The 17,365-nt window shown below is 41.1% G+C and overlaps 1 protein-coding gene and 1 pseudogene across 1 annotated transcript; one reads left to right on the top strand and one right to left on the bottom strand.

Moving 5' to 3' along the window:
- Window positions 1-2,139: 2,139 nt before the first annotated feature.
- Window positions 2,140-17,302, top strand: LOC138171486 (zinc finger protein 585B-like). The gene is made up of 5 exons (XM_069100993.1): window positions 2,140-2,275; window positions 3,330-3,420; window positions 12,586-12,712; window positions 13,491-13,586; window positions 15,279-17,302. The coding sequence occupies exons 2-5, from the start codon at window positions 3,388-3,390 to the stop codon at window positions 17,159-17,161; spliced, it is 2,139 nt and encodes a 712-aa protein (XP_068957094.1). The 5' UTR covers window positions 2,140-2,275; window positions 3,330-3,387; the 3' UTR covers window positions 17,162-17,302.
- Window positions 4,327-5,997, bottom strand: LOC138171497 (protein LLP homolog pseudogene; annotated as a pseudogene).
- Window positions 17,303-17,365: the final 63 nt, after the last annotated feature.

Raw genomic sequence — 17,365 nt, 5'->3', positions numbered from 1 at the left:
ATTGGGGTTTACAGTATATCCAAACTTACTGAGGTGGAATATGTTCACCACCATTACATACAGAATAAAATAATTATAAATAAATAGGAAGGATAAATTCAAAGGAATGGCAGTGGTGGATCAGATGGAGAAGCTTTGGACCTTTGCACTTCCTTCCCATCTCCTGCTACCACAGACCAGGGGCTCTCTACCCACAAGGAGAGGGAGTTGTGCAGGGGGAGCTAAAATTGGTGGGAAGGCGGAATGGACTTGAGCATCAGCAGCAAGCATCCCTGCAGTGGTCAGATCAAGAGAAACCAACAGCTTGAGTTGGCTATTCCAAGTAGCCATCATTAAATAAGCCATCTGTGCATACTCTTACTTCTGAATGTAAGCAGACATCAGCGCATGAATTTGTTTTAAAATGATTGTCCCCCATCAGGTGGTGGTTGGGAAAGAATGGAGAATGTGTAGTCACTTTTTACTAAGGAGATTAGCAAGTATAGTTTTCCCAAAGAGAGGGGCCAAAAGGATGGTTGGGAGTTGGAAGCTGTAGGGGGTAGAGGGAGTAGGATCTTGGGAGCTATTTGGAGAACCGATAGCAAATGAAGGGCACTGCTACACAAAACTGAATATAATTGAGAGTAGTTGCAGCCTCGTGTAAATTATCGATCAATTTAAGACAATCTGTCAGGACTGGATGCTGATGTTCTGTTTCCAGAAGTTTACCGAATTCATTCTGACTTCACTTCCTTCTCCCCTCCTTCATCCTGCTAGGTGAAGTGACATTACTTTTACATTCTGTTTATTTCCTGTCTGCACTTTAATAATGGGTTTTGGCTGGAGGAAAAAACCCAGCTAATTCTGTGAAATCCCAAGGAGGTGTTTGCTGTCAATGATTGTCAGTGATTGGGCCTGTCTGGCGAAGGAGAAAGGGGAAGATCTGACACCCAACCCTGGGCAGGGCCAGTATCTTCCTACTTAAGGGTTCTCCTGCTTCCCCACCCTGAGAAACAGAAAGGGAGGACATATGTGCTTAATTATTTTAGAGAAGGTAGGGATTTTTTCACTTGATACGGATAAAGTGGTTTGTGGAAATCGCCAGGTACTCCAAACAACAGATGTGAAAGTGGTTTGCCTCCAGTTGAAATGCAGTTGCAATGAGGGACAGCTTTGCACTTCTGTCCCTGCAGCTACTAGAGGAGTGGCAAAGACCTGGAGTAGTGGAGTCAGACTGCTGAGGTCTGTTGCTGCGGTGGTCCTAATGAAGGCGCAACATCTGGAGGGTGCCCTAGGAGGCCCTCAGTCTCCTGCTTGGGCTGGTAAAGGTGTCCTTGGGATATTTACTCTTCCTCTCTGGGCCGCGTCTGCAAGTCCGGGGGAAATCAAGAGCCGGGAAGGGCCCGCCGGGCCGAGGAGAAACTCCGGGGCCGGTGACCAGGTGTTCTGTGCGTCCTTCTGAAAATTCGGGGATTTCCCCCGCAAAGACCCCGTTTGGCTGGGCGTCCTTCTAAGTCCACTGCGGGAGCCTGCCAGCGGTCCGGGGCCGACTTTCCATGGAGCACCTCTTCCTGCAGAGCCTGGGCCGGCCTCCTCCCACGCGCTGGGAGTGTCCAGAGCCACGGCCATTCTCCGGCCTCTTCCGTGAGCATGTCGTCCTGGGGCTTCTCTCTTCCCTAAGTGCCCCACGCTGGCCAAGGCCCCGGCCCCAGGGCCCCCGGCTGCGGTCTCCCGGGACTGGTGGTCCATTCTCCGCGGAGCTGTCACGGTGGCCCCGGGCGCCTCTGGCCGGGCAGCTCGTTCGGCCGCCGAGGAGGAGGTGGGGCTCCCGCGGCCTCCGGACAACGAGCCGTGGCCTTCCCTGGGCGAGAGAAGCCTCAGGATGGGCCTCTGCGTTGACTCCTGCCTCCCCAGACACTCGGCAGGCGGTCAGGCCGGCCTCGGCAGCCTTGGGCAAACCCGGCAATCCTGCCCCCTAGGGTGTGACCGACTGCCCGAGCCAGGGGGACACCCCCAAAGGGGGAAATGAGGGGGGGGAGGGGGGGGGGGGGGGGCGGAGCGGATCCGTGAGCATGCGCAGAAAGCTGGCTCTAGACTACGATTCCCAGGAGGCCTCGCGCACCTGAAGTGAATTTTCCAAGTTCCAGGAGTGAGGTTGTGCGATCCATTTGACGTCACGTCCGCCCCCCTTTATCCTTTCTGCTCAGTTCGGGTGTTCCCTTCACTTCTCTGGCTGGAGTTGAGCGAAAACGGCGTGGGCAGCCTCCCGAAAACGGTGCCCGGCCTGGCCGGAGGCGTGAGGCGCGGCTGGGGTTGGGGCTGGAGTCCCGGGATGAGGCTGGGGAGTGCACTGGGTGGGCGGGGACTTAACGGGGCTTTTGGGGAGGTGGGGGCCGTGGGCAGCAGGGCCGTGGAGGCGGGAGGGTGGTGTGGCCTGGGCGCGGGCCTAGCCGTGGGAGGGGTCTCGGAGTGGTTCCCTGCTCTCTGCACCCATTAGGGGTTGTCTTGGTGGAGATGCTGGAGTGGTTTTTACACCCAGGGAGACTGAGGCCCGCAGGGTGAAGGGACTTGGCCAGGGTCACCCCGCTATCAAGTGTGGGAATTCTGTCTGGGGAGGAGGAGCCTTCCTGCCTGCGGGCCCTGCCCTCTGTCCCCAGCCCACCTGGGTGCTGAAGTCTTGCCCTGACACCCCAGGTTTCAGTCCTTCCCTCCCCCCCTTCCCACCTCCAGCAGAGGCTTAGGGAACCAGGTCCTGGGCCCGATCTCTTCCTGCAGGACTCTCGTGGAGGAGAGGACCCCTCCGCTCCTGCCGGGGGTCCGTGCCCCAGCCTGCTGAGAATGGCCCCTGCCTTGTTTTGTCTCTAAAGAGAGATTGGCCCAAAGACCTCGGGGATCCCCCCCAGGAGAGAAATGAGGGTTACCTTCTGTGCCCCGCAAGAGAGAAATGAGGGTTACCTTCTGCCCCCTGGATAAATGTGGGTTTGTTTCTGCCCCCCATGAGAGAGAAATGAGGGTTTCCTTCTGGGAACACCCCAGGAGAGAAATGAGGGTTTCCTTCTGGCCCCCAAGGAAAGAAATGAGGTTTTCCTTTTGCGACCCCCCCCAGGAGAAAAGTGAGGGTTTGCTTCTGTGCCCCCCATGAGAAATGAGGGTTAACTTCTGGCCCCCCCAGCAGAGAAATGACGGTTTTCTTCTGCCCCCCAGAGGAGAAGTGTCGGTTTCCTCCTAGCCTCCAGCACATTGCCTTCCCTTCCTGATCTCCCCTCCAAAGAAGTAGGGATTTCTCGTCTTTGAGCAAGGCATATCCCCAGCGTGACCCCACCTTCTCACAATCTTCTTTTGCTCCCCAGCTCTGCCTTCTCTGGCCTCTGCCCTGCCCCTGGAGGTGGGAGCCCTGAGGAAGTGGGTATGGCTCCTGTGCTGAAGGCCAGGCCCAGACAGGTGAGTGCCCCAGGCTGCTTTCCGGAAATATCTCTGGTGAAAGACCAAGAGATGAATTTTTCTCATGTGCTTTGACCCTTGAAATTATCGCCATCAGAGACTCCTATATTTTGAGCTAAAAGATACCCTAGAGATCATCTATTTATCTAACACCCCTTACCCTAATATTAACATTCATTTGAAAATCTTGGAGTCCAGATGCTTTTCCTTCCCCCACCCATTGACAAGACAAGCAACAAGATACACATTGTGCTTGTGAGAACATGAAAAACTTCTATGTTACCCACATTGCAAAAAAAAAAAAATGAAAATGGCATCAGAATTTTTAAAGATGATAAAAAATTCTTTATCTGTCTTTAGAATTCACTTCATTTTTCATCTTGCATCCTTTGGAATTTTCATGCATCATTGTATTAAACAAAGTAAGCAATCTTTCACAGTTGATCATTGTTACAATATTGGCATAATTGGCCACCACAATGATCTGCTCACTTCTCTTTGACCAATTCATAGAAGTCTTTTCAGGTTTTTCTGAACCTCCTTCCCCTTCCTCCTCCCTTGTCATTTCTTAGTACATAGTAGTATTCCCTCACAATCACATCCCAAACCTTATTCACCCATTCCCTACCTGCTGGACATCTGTGATTGGTGAAAGATGAAATGGACAGGGAACAAATGGTTTGCTCTTCTGAGCATTGTGATTTATTAAACAGTGCAGGTCACATTTTCAAGAAACCAGGACTAGACCTCCTCAGTATAGGCCTGGACATAGACTTATAAAAATAATCAAATAAGGTCATTTAATTAAAAGGAAAATTATACCAGGTAATCTGACTTCTAATTGTATGAAAGATTAGGAACTTTCCAAGTGTGGAAGGGGAGATGAACAGGTGTAGTGCCCTGAAATCAGAAAAAGAGGTGTCCCATTCCCTCCAGGTTTTGTAAACAATTAAAAGAACATGGAGACAAAAACTGGTTGATCAGTATGGGGCCAGTTTTCAGATAAGACATAAATGGCTTCAGAAGGACATTTGTGAGAAACTCTGCATCACTCTTTGGATCTGACTGGGATTCTGATCAGCATAATATAAGTCCTGGGTTAAGGGGCTCTAATCAGCAGAGAGAGGTAGTTGTACAGTTTCTCATCCAGGGAGGGGTAGGGCCAAACAATGCAGTAAGGTTTTCCAGTTGCCATAATTGAATAAAGTTGTTTTTAAAAGACAGCAACTGGACTAGAGAAACCAAAACTGAATAGAAATTTAGCTAGTTGCAGAATTGAACCAGTGTGGAGTCAGTGTGGTTCACTTAATTCCTACAACTAATCTTATGTGCTGTCCTAATTCCCTGAATTCCTTCAAGTTTCATGCACTATTTCAGCAGAGGCTGAGGTCCTGGAAGTACCCAAAGTCCCAGGAGTTCTCCCCTGCAGTCTTTTTTTTTTTTTTTATGTTTGAGTTTTGCTGAATTTTTATTCTTTATAACAAAGATGGCTCTCTGGGAGGGGGTGAGGGAAAAGATACAGTGGGGAATAAAAATAATGTAAAAAACAAAGAATAGCAATAAAAATGTATTTTGTAAAAGAATGCAAGTATCAGTTATTGACCTCAGTGGCAAAGAATTAATTTCTTAATGACATATAAAATTTCAGACTTCATGATCTAAACACAGAATATATATTTTTTTATTTTTCCTTACAGAGCCAAAAAAAACTGTAGGACACAAGTTCTGTTTAGATAAACAACACTTATGTCTAAGAAATTATAAAAATATGACACTTTTTTTAGAGTGGGGCTATCTAAAACAGATAGCTGTATCTTTGTGAAATGTATTTGCCAAAAATGCAGGAACATGTAATGATTACAGTTAATTTGCTGAAAACTGCTGCATCAGATAAATCATTGACACAGCCAGACAAAAGTTTGGTGCAGCTAACACTAATCATACAAAAAGAATGTTTCATAACGAAGAACCAAATTAAGTATGGAAGACAAATATTCCACGTTTCAGCCAAAGTAACTGAAGAGGGCAGAATATGGAAACAAAATTATTTTCATTCAATCAAAGTACATATTCTGAACAAACACCTCCATGTAATATTTTTCCAGGCCTTCAAGACTCTACCAGGCCGGACCCTTTGCTGCTTTTGCTGACTTCACTTTGTTTTTCCCTTTTCCTCGTTTTGCTTTTAGTTTTTTCCTTTGCCTCTGATGCATCCAAACTGGGTACTGTCCATGTTCGTCTAAAAGACTCTTTTTGTTTCTTTTAACATCCACTTCCATTTTCGATTCACCTTCTTGACATTTCCCCCACAGAATCTGTTTTCTCTTTGTTTTTCCAGGTGCTACCACGGTTGCTATGTCTTTTACCTCTTCCATTAAAACATCACCATCTATTTTAAGTATACTTTTTAGGCGACTAAGTTCCTTTGGTGCATTCTTCTTTCTCTTTTCTGCCCGCATCTTCCTTTTCCACTTACTCCATAAGCTTTTTGCCATTTTTACTGCTTAATTAACTTATTAATTAGTAAATGGCAGTAGGACTCACAAAGGCCCCACTGAAGCCTCCCCTTCCCTGTGTGTCATTGGCCAGAGGCCATGTGGGGCTGAGAAAACAAGCCTTAATTGGGGGAGCTTCCGGTCCTCTCACCATGTGACCTGCAGGGGTCTCCCTTTCCCCATGGGGGGCTCAAGCTTCTCCCCCAGAACAGGGAGCCCGGGGCCTTCACGGGGGCTGCTCCTGGAGGGTGGCCTAGGCCGGGGCAGCTCTCCCCTGCAGTCTTAAAATGATTCCCTCACATCTGCTCAGTTTCTAATTTTTTGCCACCACAAATCAAGCTGCTCTAAATATTTTTGTGCATTTTGGTGCTTTCCCTTTTTCTTTGATCTCTTTGGGATAGACCTAATAGAGGGATTGTTAGGTCAAAGGGTATATATACATTCATACCCTCTTGGGCATGTTTCCAAGTTGTATTCCTAGAAGGCTTGGAAAAGTTCACAAGTCTACTGATAATGCACATGTGCCTCTTTTCCATTCATTCTAGCATTTATCATTTCCCTTTTCTCTCATGTTAAGCAATCTGCTAGGTGTGAAGTGGTATCTCCGAGTTGTTTTAACTTGCAGTTTTCTAGTTGTTAGTGATTTAGACTTTTTTTGTATGATTGTTGATGGTTTCAACTTCTGAAAACTGCCCCTCCATATGCCTATTTTTGCCTATTTTCAATTGATACATGGATCTTAAATTTTTGTATTTAGATCAGTTTCTTATATATTTGAGAAATTTTGGTGTAGAACCTTTTTCCATTTTTCTGTTTGCCTTCTTATTTTGGCTGCATTGGTTTTGTTTGGGCAAAAATTTTGAATGGCATACTGTCAAAATTATGGACATTGCTTCCTGTGGTCCTCTCTGTCTCTTGTTTGGTCATAAATTCTTCTTTTTACCAGAGATCTAACAGGTACCTTTTTCCATGCTTGCCTACTTTGCTTATGATATCACCATTTAAGTCTCAATCATGTCCTTAGCACCAATGCAATATTCACAACACCAGCAGTCACGATAGTTTTACCTCTATAGTACCTGATCACAAAATGTAATGGTCTTTCCATATAGAGGACAGAAACAAAACATTTATTCAGACACTAGAAAATTGAATCCCAATTACGTCATAGTAGCAAAAAAGTTAATAAGCCACAGCAGAATGGAGAGCCACAGCATCCTTTAGCCTTCCCACAAACCAACACAAGTCTAGCTGTCATAGCAGGTGGAAAATACCAACTTTTACTCCCAAGTCTAACTGTCTCCCTTGGATGTGTGCTTTCCTGCCAACTGTGTCTACCTGCTCCAGCTTCCAGCTTCATGTGGGCTCTGCTTCACTCTTCAGCAAACTCTTCCCACCACAGGAATATATTAATATAATATATTTAATTAATAATTATTAAAATAATATTCAATATATTAAAATATAATTAATTATTAATAATTAATAATAATTAATAACAACTTAATATATATATTAAGCATTTGGGGTTAAGTAATTTGCCCAAGGTTACACAGCTAGTTATTTTGTGTGGGTGTTAAGTATCTGAGGCCAAACTGATCCAGGGTCCTCCAACTGATTGGGGTCCTCCCAACTCCCCATGCCAGCACTCTTACTCCCTGCGCCACCTAGCCACCCCCAGAGTATATTTTCAAAGCATGAAAGGACTTCAAATTCTCATTCCCATTACATGATATGACTTGAAATGTTAGTTCATGCCTGATTGTTTGCCTGACGCTTGGCAGCCTTTGTTGTTTTTCTTTTTCTTTTTTGGAGGGGGAAAATCAGGAAATTGTGGTTAAGTGAGTTGCCCAAGGTCACATGGCTAGTAAGTAAGTGTTGTGTCTTTTACTGGATTTGAACTCAGATCCTCCTGACTCCAGGGCTAGTACTCCACTGTTCCCCCAGCTGCCCCTGCTTTGCAGTTTTGCCAGCACTTTTTTTTTTTTTTGCCTTTTGGAGGGCAATTGGGGTTAAGTAATTTGCCCAAGGTTACATGGTTAGTATTTTTTTGTGTGGGTGTTAAGTGTCTGAGGCTGGAACTCGGGTCCTCCTGACTCTGGGCCTGTGCTTTACTCACTGTGCCACCTAGCTGTCCCTGCCAGCAATTTTTTAGAAATGGGGTGTTCGTACCTAAAAAGCTTGGATCTTTGGATTTGTTAAAAAGTAGATTGTTATGGTTTTTATTTCAGTATATAATGTGTCTGATCCATTCTATTGATCGACCATTTAATTTCTCAGCTCTTGCCCTATTGTTCTGATGATTTTTCCTTTTAATATACTTTGAAATCTTTAATGCTGGGTTCCCTCCCTTCACATATTTTTTTGTTTGATTCCCTTGATGTTCTTGATTTTTTGTTTATTCTGATATTGTCTGTTATTTTTTCTATCTCTATTAAAAAAAATCCTTGATAGATTTATTGTTATGGCATAGAATAAATAATATTTTAGGTAGAATTATTATTTTTATTATATTGGCTCAGTTACCTGGGAGCAATTAATATTTTTCTAATTACTTAGATCTGTATTTATTTGAGTGAAGAGTTTTGTAATGATGTTCATGATGATTCCAGAGTGGGTCTGGGCAGGTAGACTCCCATGTATTTTATACTGTCTTTGGTTTTTTAAATGGCAATCCTCTTTCTCTCTGTTGCTGTTCAGTTTTGTTGATAATATTTAGTAATCCTGAAGGTTTATGTGGTTTTATTTTCTATGCTGCAGTTTTAGGTAAAGTTCTTCATTATTTCAATTAGTTTTTTAATTGATTATTGGGAGTTCCCTTAAGTATAGCATCATATCATGTGCAAAGTACTATAGTTTTGCATTGTTTTTTGCCATAAACCTTGAGTTTCAATTGGGGTTAAGTGACTTGCCCAAGGCAACACGGCTAGTTTTTGTGTTAAGTGTCTGAGAGTGGATTTGAACTCAGGTCCTCCTGACTCCAGGGCAGGTGATCCAATCACTGAGCCACCTAGCCACCCCTGAGTTTCTTTTTTCTTATCTCATTATATAATTAGCATTTCTAGTACCTCATTGAATAAAAGTGTTGACAAGGGCCATCCTTGCTTCACCCCTGGTCTTCTAGTTTGTCCCCATGAGAGATGTTTGCTCTTGGTTTTTGATAGATACTACTTATTGAAAGAGAAGCTCCATTCTTCTGTTTTCTAGTCTTTTTAACATCACTATCTGTTATATTCTATCAACAGCTTTTTTTCAGCTATTGATAAACACATGATTTCTGTTGTTTTTGTTACTCACATGCTCACTTGTGCTCATTTTTTCCTATATGAAGTTATATGCTAAGACATTTGGAGCAAAACACTTCATATTGATATTTGTCATTGATATTTTGTCAAAAGTCATTAGTTGTTTCCATTGTGAATGTTTATTCAAAAGTGGGTATAAAACTATGCATACATTTGTTCTAGCAACACCCCTACTAACACTGTATCCCACAGATAAAAATCAAAAGAAATTATATGTATGCCGATACTTATTGCAGCTTTTTGTGTTGGCAAAGAATTGGAAATTGAGAGAATGCCCATCAATTGGGGACTAGGTAAGCAAGTTGTGATAAAAGATTGTAATGGAATACTGTTGTGTTGGGAAAGACTTACTTGAACTGATGCTAAGTGAAATGAGCAAAGCTAGAAGAACATATAAATAGTAAAAGCAATATTGTAGGATGATCAGCTCTGAATGACTTAGCTGTTCTGAGGAATACAATGATCCAACACATTTCCAGAGGATTAATAGTGAGAAAATGCTACTTAAGTTTTGAGAAAGAACTGTTGAAAAATGAATATTTAAAAGTTGTTCTTATGTGGAATAATGGGGAAAAAAATTAAAGAGTGAAATAAGATCAATTTGAAAGATTTAAGAATTGTGTGTATGTATTCATTACTTTTTTTCAATTTTTCCCCTGTGGGGTAAGGGGCATTGGACTGCTAGAAAATAGATTTTTGTTAAGGGTAGCACTGCTTCCTGGGACTCATATAGAAAAGCCAAGAATAATCTTTTTTGGCGTGAGTGGGCCTCTCTGCTGGTACCCTAATAGGTCATATCTTTTTATCTGATATATACTACAAGTTCAAGATTGAAGCCTTTGATTCAAATCTGCATATTGGAGAAGAGCTACATTAAAGTGAATTGAATTAGAGGAAGAGGCAGGGAAATATAAAGAAAAGAACAGCAGACTGTATCAGAAGCCTTTTAATTGAGACTCAGCAGTAATTGTTACGAGGTGATTGACTTGAAGCCTAAGTAATCATGATAATAAAAGTGGCTTCAAGTATCATTGACTGAAGACGAATAAAAAAGGAATAGCACAGTGTACCAGATCAGTGGAAAGACAACAGTGGCCCCAGAGTTCTGATTCTGGGGATCGATGTCACAAAAAGGATTTTTAAAGACTAGTTTGGAGGCAAATGAGAGCAAGTGAGGACCAATTTTAGGGTGGATGGGATGATGATACGGAGGGATGCCTGAGAGAAGCCTAAACAAGTAAACTGTTGCTTAACTTTTGTTTTCTCTTGGAAAAAATGGAACATTTTGAAGTGGGATGGAGAGTCCCCAAGTTGTCAACAAGAAGTGATTACCTGGGGTGGCTAGGTGTTACAGTGAATAGAGCACCAGCTCTGGAGTCAGGATGACCTAAGTTCAAATCTGGCCTCAGACACTTAAATCATACTATCTGTGTGACCTTGGGCAAGTCACTTAACCCCAACTGCCCTGCCTTTAACCCTCCAAAAACAAACAAACAAAAAAAAGTGATTACTCAAGGTAAAGGGAGATAGACAGAATCCAGTTGTTCTGAAAGAAGAGAACAGTGATTTTGACTGCTTATTCTTGGGTATCCGTGCAAGATCTTGTAGAATGGTGTTGTTGGCACAGAACTGGAGAGGGGACTTGTGCCAAGTTTCAAAAAAGAGACAGTGGATTCTTCACAACCTTGGCCAGTGACTCCCAATTCTGGCACATTCCTAGAATGCCTTTTGAAATGAATTGGTTAGTGAGCAATTAGAAAAGGCTGTTTAATTTTTTTTTCTATGGTGCTTTTTGCTGCTTAGTCATTTCTGGAAAAGATTTTTCTCTCCCTCACCTTCCTGTATTAAAGAAGCACAGTTACAGAAAAATCCTTCTTGTAGTGACTCTTCTGGATAATTCATAAAATATTCTCCTCTCTAGTGGTCTCCATCTTCTCTGCTGTGAAAAACAGTGACATTTTTTCCAGTTATTCAGAGGTTAGCATCTTTTTCTTTTTAAAGATTTAATCTTTGCATTTTTTTGGTGTAAAATGTTTTGTAGGCTCTGCTTATTTTACACTGCATCTCTTAATCCACATTTCTGTTAGTATTCAGAATTCCTCATAATTGTCATTTCAACCTGTACAATAAATCTATTTATTGTATCCATATGTCATTTTTTGGGTAATCCTTTATTGGTAAGAATTCAGAGAGTTTCCAGTTCTTTGCTGCCCCCAAGTGTACTCTTATGAATATGTTTGTATATAAACTCACCTGTGGCCTTGTTCTGGTTATGGAGAAAGGGTGTAGCAGTATGGTACAGTGAAAATTTCTCTGTATTTGCAGTTGAGAAAACCTGGGTTCAAAATGCAGATCTGCAATTTATTCCCTCTTTGCCTTCAGCAGGTTACTTTCCCTCTCTGGGCCTCACTTCTCTTATTTGTAAAATGAGAAAGTTGGACTCTCAAGTCTCTTTCAGTTCTAAATATGTGAACTAGAAAACAATGATCCTTTTGCCATCTATTTTGCCAATGCAATAACATCAGCATGCCTATGCAGGCATGTTTCCAGCTTTGAGTGGCAAAATATAATAGACTCTCTTCCTTGAAGACAAAGTCAAGATATTTATTCAAACAGCAGGAAGCCAATTCCACTATAGTAACAAAGAAATTCATACACATTACCACAAAGTAGTTCCCTTAGGCAAAATGCCCTCTTACTCATGCTAACTACTCTGCATCTTTCTACCTCCTCTCTCTGAGCTCCACCTCACTCTCTCTCAACTTAACCTCACCCTCACCCACACTTCCTGTACTACCCCTTTCTGCTCCACCTGATGGGCAAGCTCCTCCCAGGATAGGTTCCATTTGACTTATTTGTGGGCTGGGCCATTGTTCAAAGTAGGTCACATGGTCTTATTAAGGGGCACTGAAGGTCTTCAAATTCCCTTAACATCATACCATCCATTTCAGCTGTAAAACATTTTCCACAGTGTTGCAGATAGTATGTGATAGTTCCCCATGCTCATCTCTACTGTTATGGTTCCAGGAACATTGAGCACAATCATATTCACGAAGAAAAAGGCAAAACATGCAAAAAAAAACCCCACACATTTAAAATTGAAGTCATTGGATCCATTACTAACAATAAGCATCCACTCTGCTAAGTTGTGAGAATACAAGGAAGATGAAACTTGGCCACTGCCCTCAAGGAGCTTACAGTCTAATGAGAGAGGAATTCTACTAAAGTGCCTGTTATGCACTAGTTACTGTATTTTGATAACAGATAAACAACTGAAAAAATTCCTATTGGCAAGAAATTTATATTGAAACGTCATAGCAATTATGGTTATATTTTGGTAAGCAGAAATATTTTTGGTGTCTCAGGAATTAGTGACATTCCAGGATGTGGCTGTGGAATTCACCTTGGAGGAGTGGATACACTTGAAACTATCTCAGAAGAAGTTATACAGGGATGTGATGCTGGAGAACTATAGGAACCTGGTGTCTTTGGGTAAGAACAGCTCCCCCTTTGCAGTCCTGGTATATGGGATGTTGACTTTCCAGATTCTGACAGTTACGCTTTGGCCTACAAATAGAAGATACTCCTAGTGCTTGTGTAGCCCAGAGACACAGGACTTGTGCTACCTGTTTCCAAGGTAAAAGTCTTTGTTTACTATTCCTGGAAATAGATTTCTTGATTTATTTTTCTTGGGAATGTATCTTCCCCTCTTTTTTGCTTTAAATCCAAGATTTTCTTTTTAATCCTAGTGTATATTTCTTCAACAGGAAGGGCTCCCTTTTTCTAGTCAGAGTCAAATGAACTATTTCTCCTCAGTTCTACTCTGTAACCTATTCCCACATAATAGGGTATTCTTCCTTGATCTCTTGTAATATTCTTGTGGTCTATCTAGCATGCCTACTTTTTTCCCCAGGGAGAGTATGAACTAGTTTGGATTCTTTCATAAAGTTTTCTGGATGATTTAAAAAAAAAACATGTAAATTCTCCATCCCTCCTCACTCTATTAAAAACACACACACACACAGACACACACACACACACCCCCTACCTCTCCTTTTGGTTTGGCCATTGAGCCTGCCCTGGTTGAAAAAAAAAAATAATCACAGAGAAAATCAGCCAAGTAAGACAGTGCCTTCTATGATAGAAGATAACTTTGTCACCTTATTCCCCCACTTCCGTACAGCAGCTTTATAGGACTATTGCATTTCGGTCTTCTATCATTGAATTCTGAGCTGACTGTACCCAGCTTTGTCTTTTTTTCAACAAATAGGATTTGCAGTTTCCAAACCAAATGTGATCTACCAGTTTGAAAGAAAGGGAGCATTTTGGATGCCAGAGGCAGATATTCCAAAAAGCAGCTGTCCGGGTGAGTACATCAAAACCAAGGAGTTAGGTCATTGGAAAATACTACTCTGCTGGTCATTGTAGCTCAAAGCACATTTTAACATGTTGAACAAGGTGGTCTCATCCAAGCTTCTCAGGACTGTTGAAAAGAGCTGAAATTTTAAAATGTAATTTTTTAACTCAAGAAGTTACTTTTTTATGTATCTCTTTACCTACATGTACCTGCTCTTTCAAAGCAAGTGGTTGCATCAGTGTGAGGTAGGTATTTCTGTCCTGTTCATTGAAGATTAAACTATTTTAAGTAGGTATTTTCTAACCTACTTAAATTAGGTCAATTCATTCTGTTTTAAAATGAGCTCATCATTGAAAGTCTTAACAACATTCCCATTTGGCTTTGTGTTCTCTTCTGACACTTTCTTCTCTTTTGCTTGATGCTTATGTGTCTTTGTTGCTGTTTATAAAATATTCTAATCCTAATCTAATTCCCCTTCTGTCAGTCTATCATACTATATGTCATCCTGTTTTTCTTTCTGCTTTGAAATCATGTTTATCAAGGCAAAATAATATGTTCAAATATGACACCATCATTGGACATATAGGTTTTGCCTGTTTTCTATTTCATAGAATGCTATTGTGAATATTTTTGACAAATGTCATTGTTTGCTTTCAGTATCACTTTGGGCATGTAGACATTGTTGTGGGAACATTAGGTCAAGAGTTAACAAAGTTTTATCTAAAGTTGCTTTTCAGGAAGAAGGCATCAGCAGCTCAGCAAGTACCTATTTTAGCATGACTTCCAAAATTTGTTATTTTAAAGTAACTTTTCCAATGTAATGAGTTTTTGGTGATACATCCAAATTGTTCTGAGTTTTAGTTCTTTGAATAATAGAGCTTCACTATTGTTTTCCATAGTTATTAATATTTTCTTTGGGAATATAATACTTGTAATATCTTAATAATTTGCCCTTTTATAATTGGATCCTACTCTTTACAAATATAATTAATTCCTTACTAAGTAGATAAGTTAGATTTTTAACAGGCATTAAGTGCAACAATTGTCCAATATACTATCTTTCCCTCACTTACCACAGTCCATTCCATGTCTTCTCATGCTAAGCTCATCAGTTCTACTTTTATTTTCTCTTTAGTGTTTTTTCTTACTATTTCCACCTAAATGTTTAGCATACATTTTTTTTGGTTGTCCAGTCATTTTTTGTTTTTTTTTCCCCAATTCTTTATGACCTAATTTTGGGTATTCTTGACTCAAGATAATGGAATGGTTTGCCTTTTCCTTCGCTAAGATACTTTGAGTTAAACCTGCCCTGAGTCACAGAGCTAGTGTCTGAGTCCCAATATGATCTCAGAAAGATTAATCTTTAGTCCCAACACTCTATCTGTTGTGCCACTGAGTTGCTTTAAGGCTACTTTTGCAAACTCTCAGCTATGTAGTTTTTACGTTTGCTTTTCATTTCCTTATTCCATGGAAATGTCAACCATTTACATTAAAGTAAATTCATCTTTTTCATCTTTCTAATTAATTTAATTAATTTATATGTTAATTTTGAGTCCTCATTTTTTTTTATATAAATTAAACTGGGATCCTTAGTGAAAGACTTGTGGGACTAGTCTTCTCAAATGTGAAGGATAATAGATATAAAACCGTTTGAGCAAATGGAAGAAAAGCAGGGTTATTCAGCTCTATTCTTCCTTTCAGGGACCAAAGAATTTACTGAAGAGAAATCTTATGAATGTAGTGAATGTGGGAAGGTCTTCAGTAGTAAGAAAAAACTTGCTGTGCATCAGAGAATTCATACTGGAGAGAGACGTTATGAGTGTAAGGAGTGTGGGAAGGCATTCATCTACAATTCAGAAATTATTCTTCATCAGAGAATTCATTCTGGAGAGAAACCTTATGAGTGTAGTGTGTGTGGTAAAGCCTTCAGAAGCAAGCCATGTCTTACTGTGCATCAGAGAATTCATACTGGAGAGAAATTTTATGAATGTAAGGAGTGTGGGAAGGCTTTCATCTGGAACTCAGCCCTTATTCAACATCAGAGAATTCATACTGGAGAGAAACCTTATGAGTGTAGTGTATGTGGGAAGGCCTTTAGGATGAAGTCAACACTCAGTTGGCATCAGAATATTCATACAGGAGATAAGCCTTATGAATGTAATGTTTGTGGGAAGGCCTTCAGCAGGAAGAAATCTCTTACTGTGCATCAGAGAAATCATACTGGAGAGAGACCTTATAAATGTAGTGTATGTGGGAAGGCCTTCAGGAGTAAGCAACAGCTTAGTGTAGATCAGAGAATTCATGCTGGAGAGAAACTTTATGAATGTAAGCATTGTGGGAAGGCTTTCATCTGGAACTCAGCTCTTATTCAACATCAGAGAATTCATACTGGAGAGAAACCTTATGAATGTAATATATGTGGAAAGGCCTTCAGGATTAAGTCAAAACTTACATTGCATCTGAGAATTCATACTGGAGAGAAACCTTATGAATGTAAAGAGTGTGGGAAAGCTTTCAACTCCAACTCAGATCTTATTCTACATCAGAGAGTTCATACTGGAGAGAAACCTCATGAATGTAGTGTATGTGGGAAGGCTTTCATGAGGAAGAGGAATCTTGATATGCATGAGAGAATTCATACTGGAGAGAAACCTTATGAATGTAGTGAATGCAAGTTGGCCTTCAGGTGTAAGTATCAGCTCACTTTGCATCAGAAAAATCATACTAGAGAGAAACGTTATGAATGTAATGAATGTGGGAAGGCCTTCATGACTAATAGAATACTCACTGTGCATCAGAGCATCCATACTGGAGAGAAACTTTTTGAATGTAATGTATGTAAGAAGGACTTCAGGAGTAAGCAACAACTTATTGTACATCAGAGAGTTCATACTGGAGAGAAACCTTATGAATGTAGTGAATGTGGAAAGGCCTTCAGAAGTAAGTCATGTCTTACTGGGCATCAGAGCATCCATACTGGAAAAAAACCTTTTGAATGTAGTGAATGTGGGAAGGCCTTCAGAAGTAAGTCGTGTTTGACTGCGCATCAGAGCATTCATACTGGAAAGAAACCTTTTGAATGTAGTGAATGTGGAAAGGGCTTCATGACTAAGAGAATACACACTGAGCATCAAAGAATTCATACTGGAGAGAAACCTTATGAATGTAGTGAATGTATGAAGGTCTTCAAGTGGAAGGAAAGCCTTGCTCAGCATCAGATCATTCATACTGGAGAGAAACCTTATGAATGTAGTAGATGTGGGAAGGCCTTCAAGAGTAAGAAACAACTTACTGTACATCAGAGAATTCATACTGGAGAGAAACCTTATGAATGTAGTGAATGTGGGAAGGCCTTCAGAAGCAAGCCATGTCTTACTGGGCATCAGAGAATTCATACTGGAAAGAAACCTTTTGAATGCAGTGAATGTGGGAAGGTCTTCAGCAGCAAGTCATATCTCACTGGGCATCAGAGAATTCATACTGGAAAGAAACGTTTTGAATGTAGTGAATGTGGGAAGACTTTCAGGAGTAAGATACAACTTACTTTTCATCAGAGCACTCACATTAGAGAGAAACCTCACTAATATGGTGAATTTGGCAAAGCCTTTAGACAGAGCACATGACTTTATGTTGCCCAGAAAACTGATAATTTGGAGATTCGTCATGAATGTAAAGAGTGGAGGACCATCCATCACAACCAAGATCTTATTTAATAGAAGTTAACCCATACTGGTGAGGCAACTTATAGATGTGCAGAGGCCTTTAGAAGCAAGGTACAATTTATCGTA

Source organism: Petaurus breviceps, unplaced genomic scaffold, assembly GCF_028583685.1.
Source record: "Petaurus breviceps papuanus isolate PSGF00001 unplaced genomic scaffold, PetGlider_PUasm1.0 446, whole genome shotgun sequence".
NCBI classification, from domain to species: domain Eukaryota; kingdom Metazoa; phylum Chordata; class Mammalia; order Diprotodontia; family Petauridae; genus Petaurus; species Petaurus breviceps.
Note: the sequence above shows the minus strand (reverse complement) of the source record. Positions and strands in the feature narration are given on the sequence as shown.

Coding starts and splice junctions, on each gene's coding strand:
- LOC138171486 (XM_069100993.1), top strand. CDS start 3,388: ATGGCTCCTGTGCTGAAGGCCAGGCCCAGACAG. Junction 12,713..13,490: donor TAGGAACCTGGTGTCTTTGG/GTAAGAACAGCT, acceptor TTCAACAAATAG/GATTTGCAGTTTCCAAACCA. Junction 13,587..15,278: donor TCCAAAAAGCAGCTGTCCGG/GTGAGTACATCA, acceptor TCTTCCTTTCAG/GGACCAAAGAATTTACTGAA.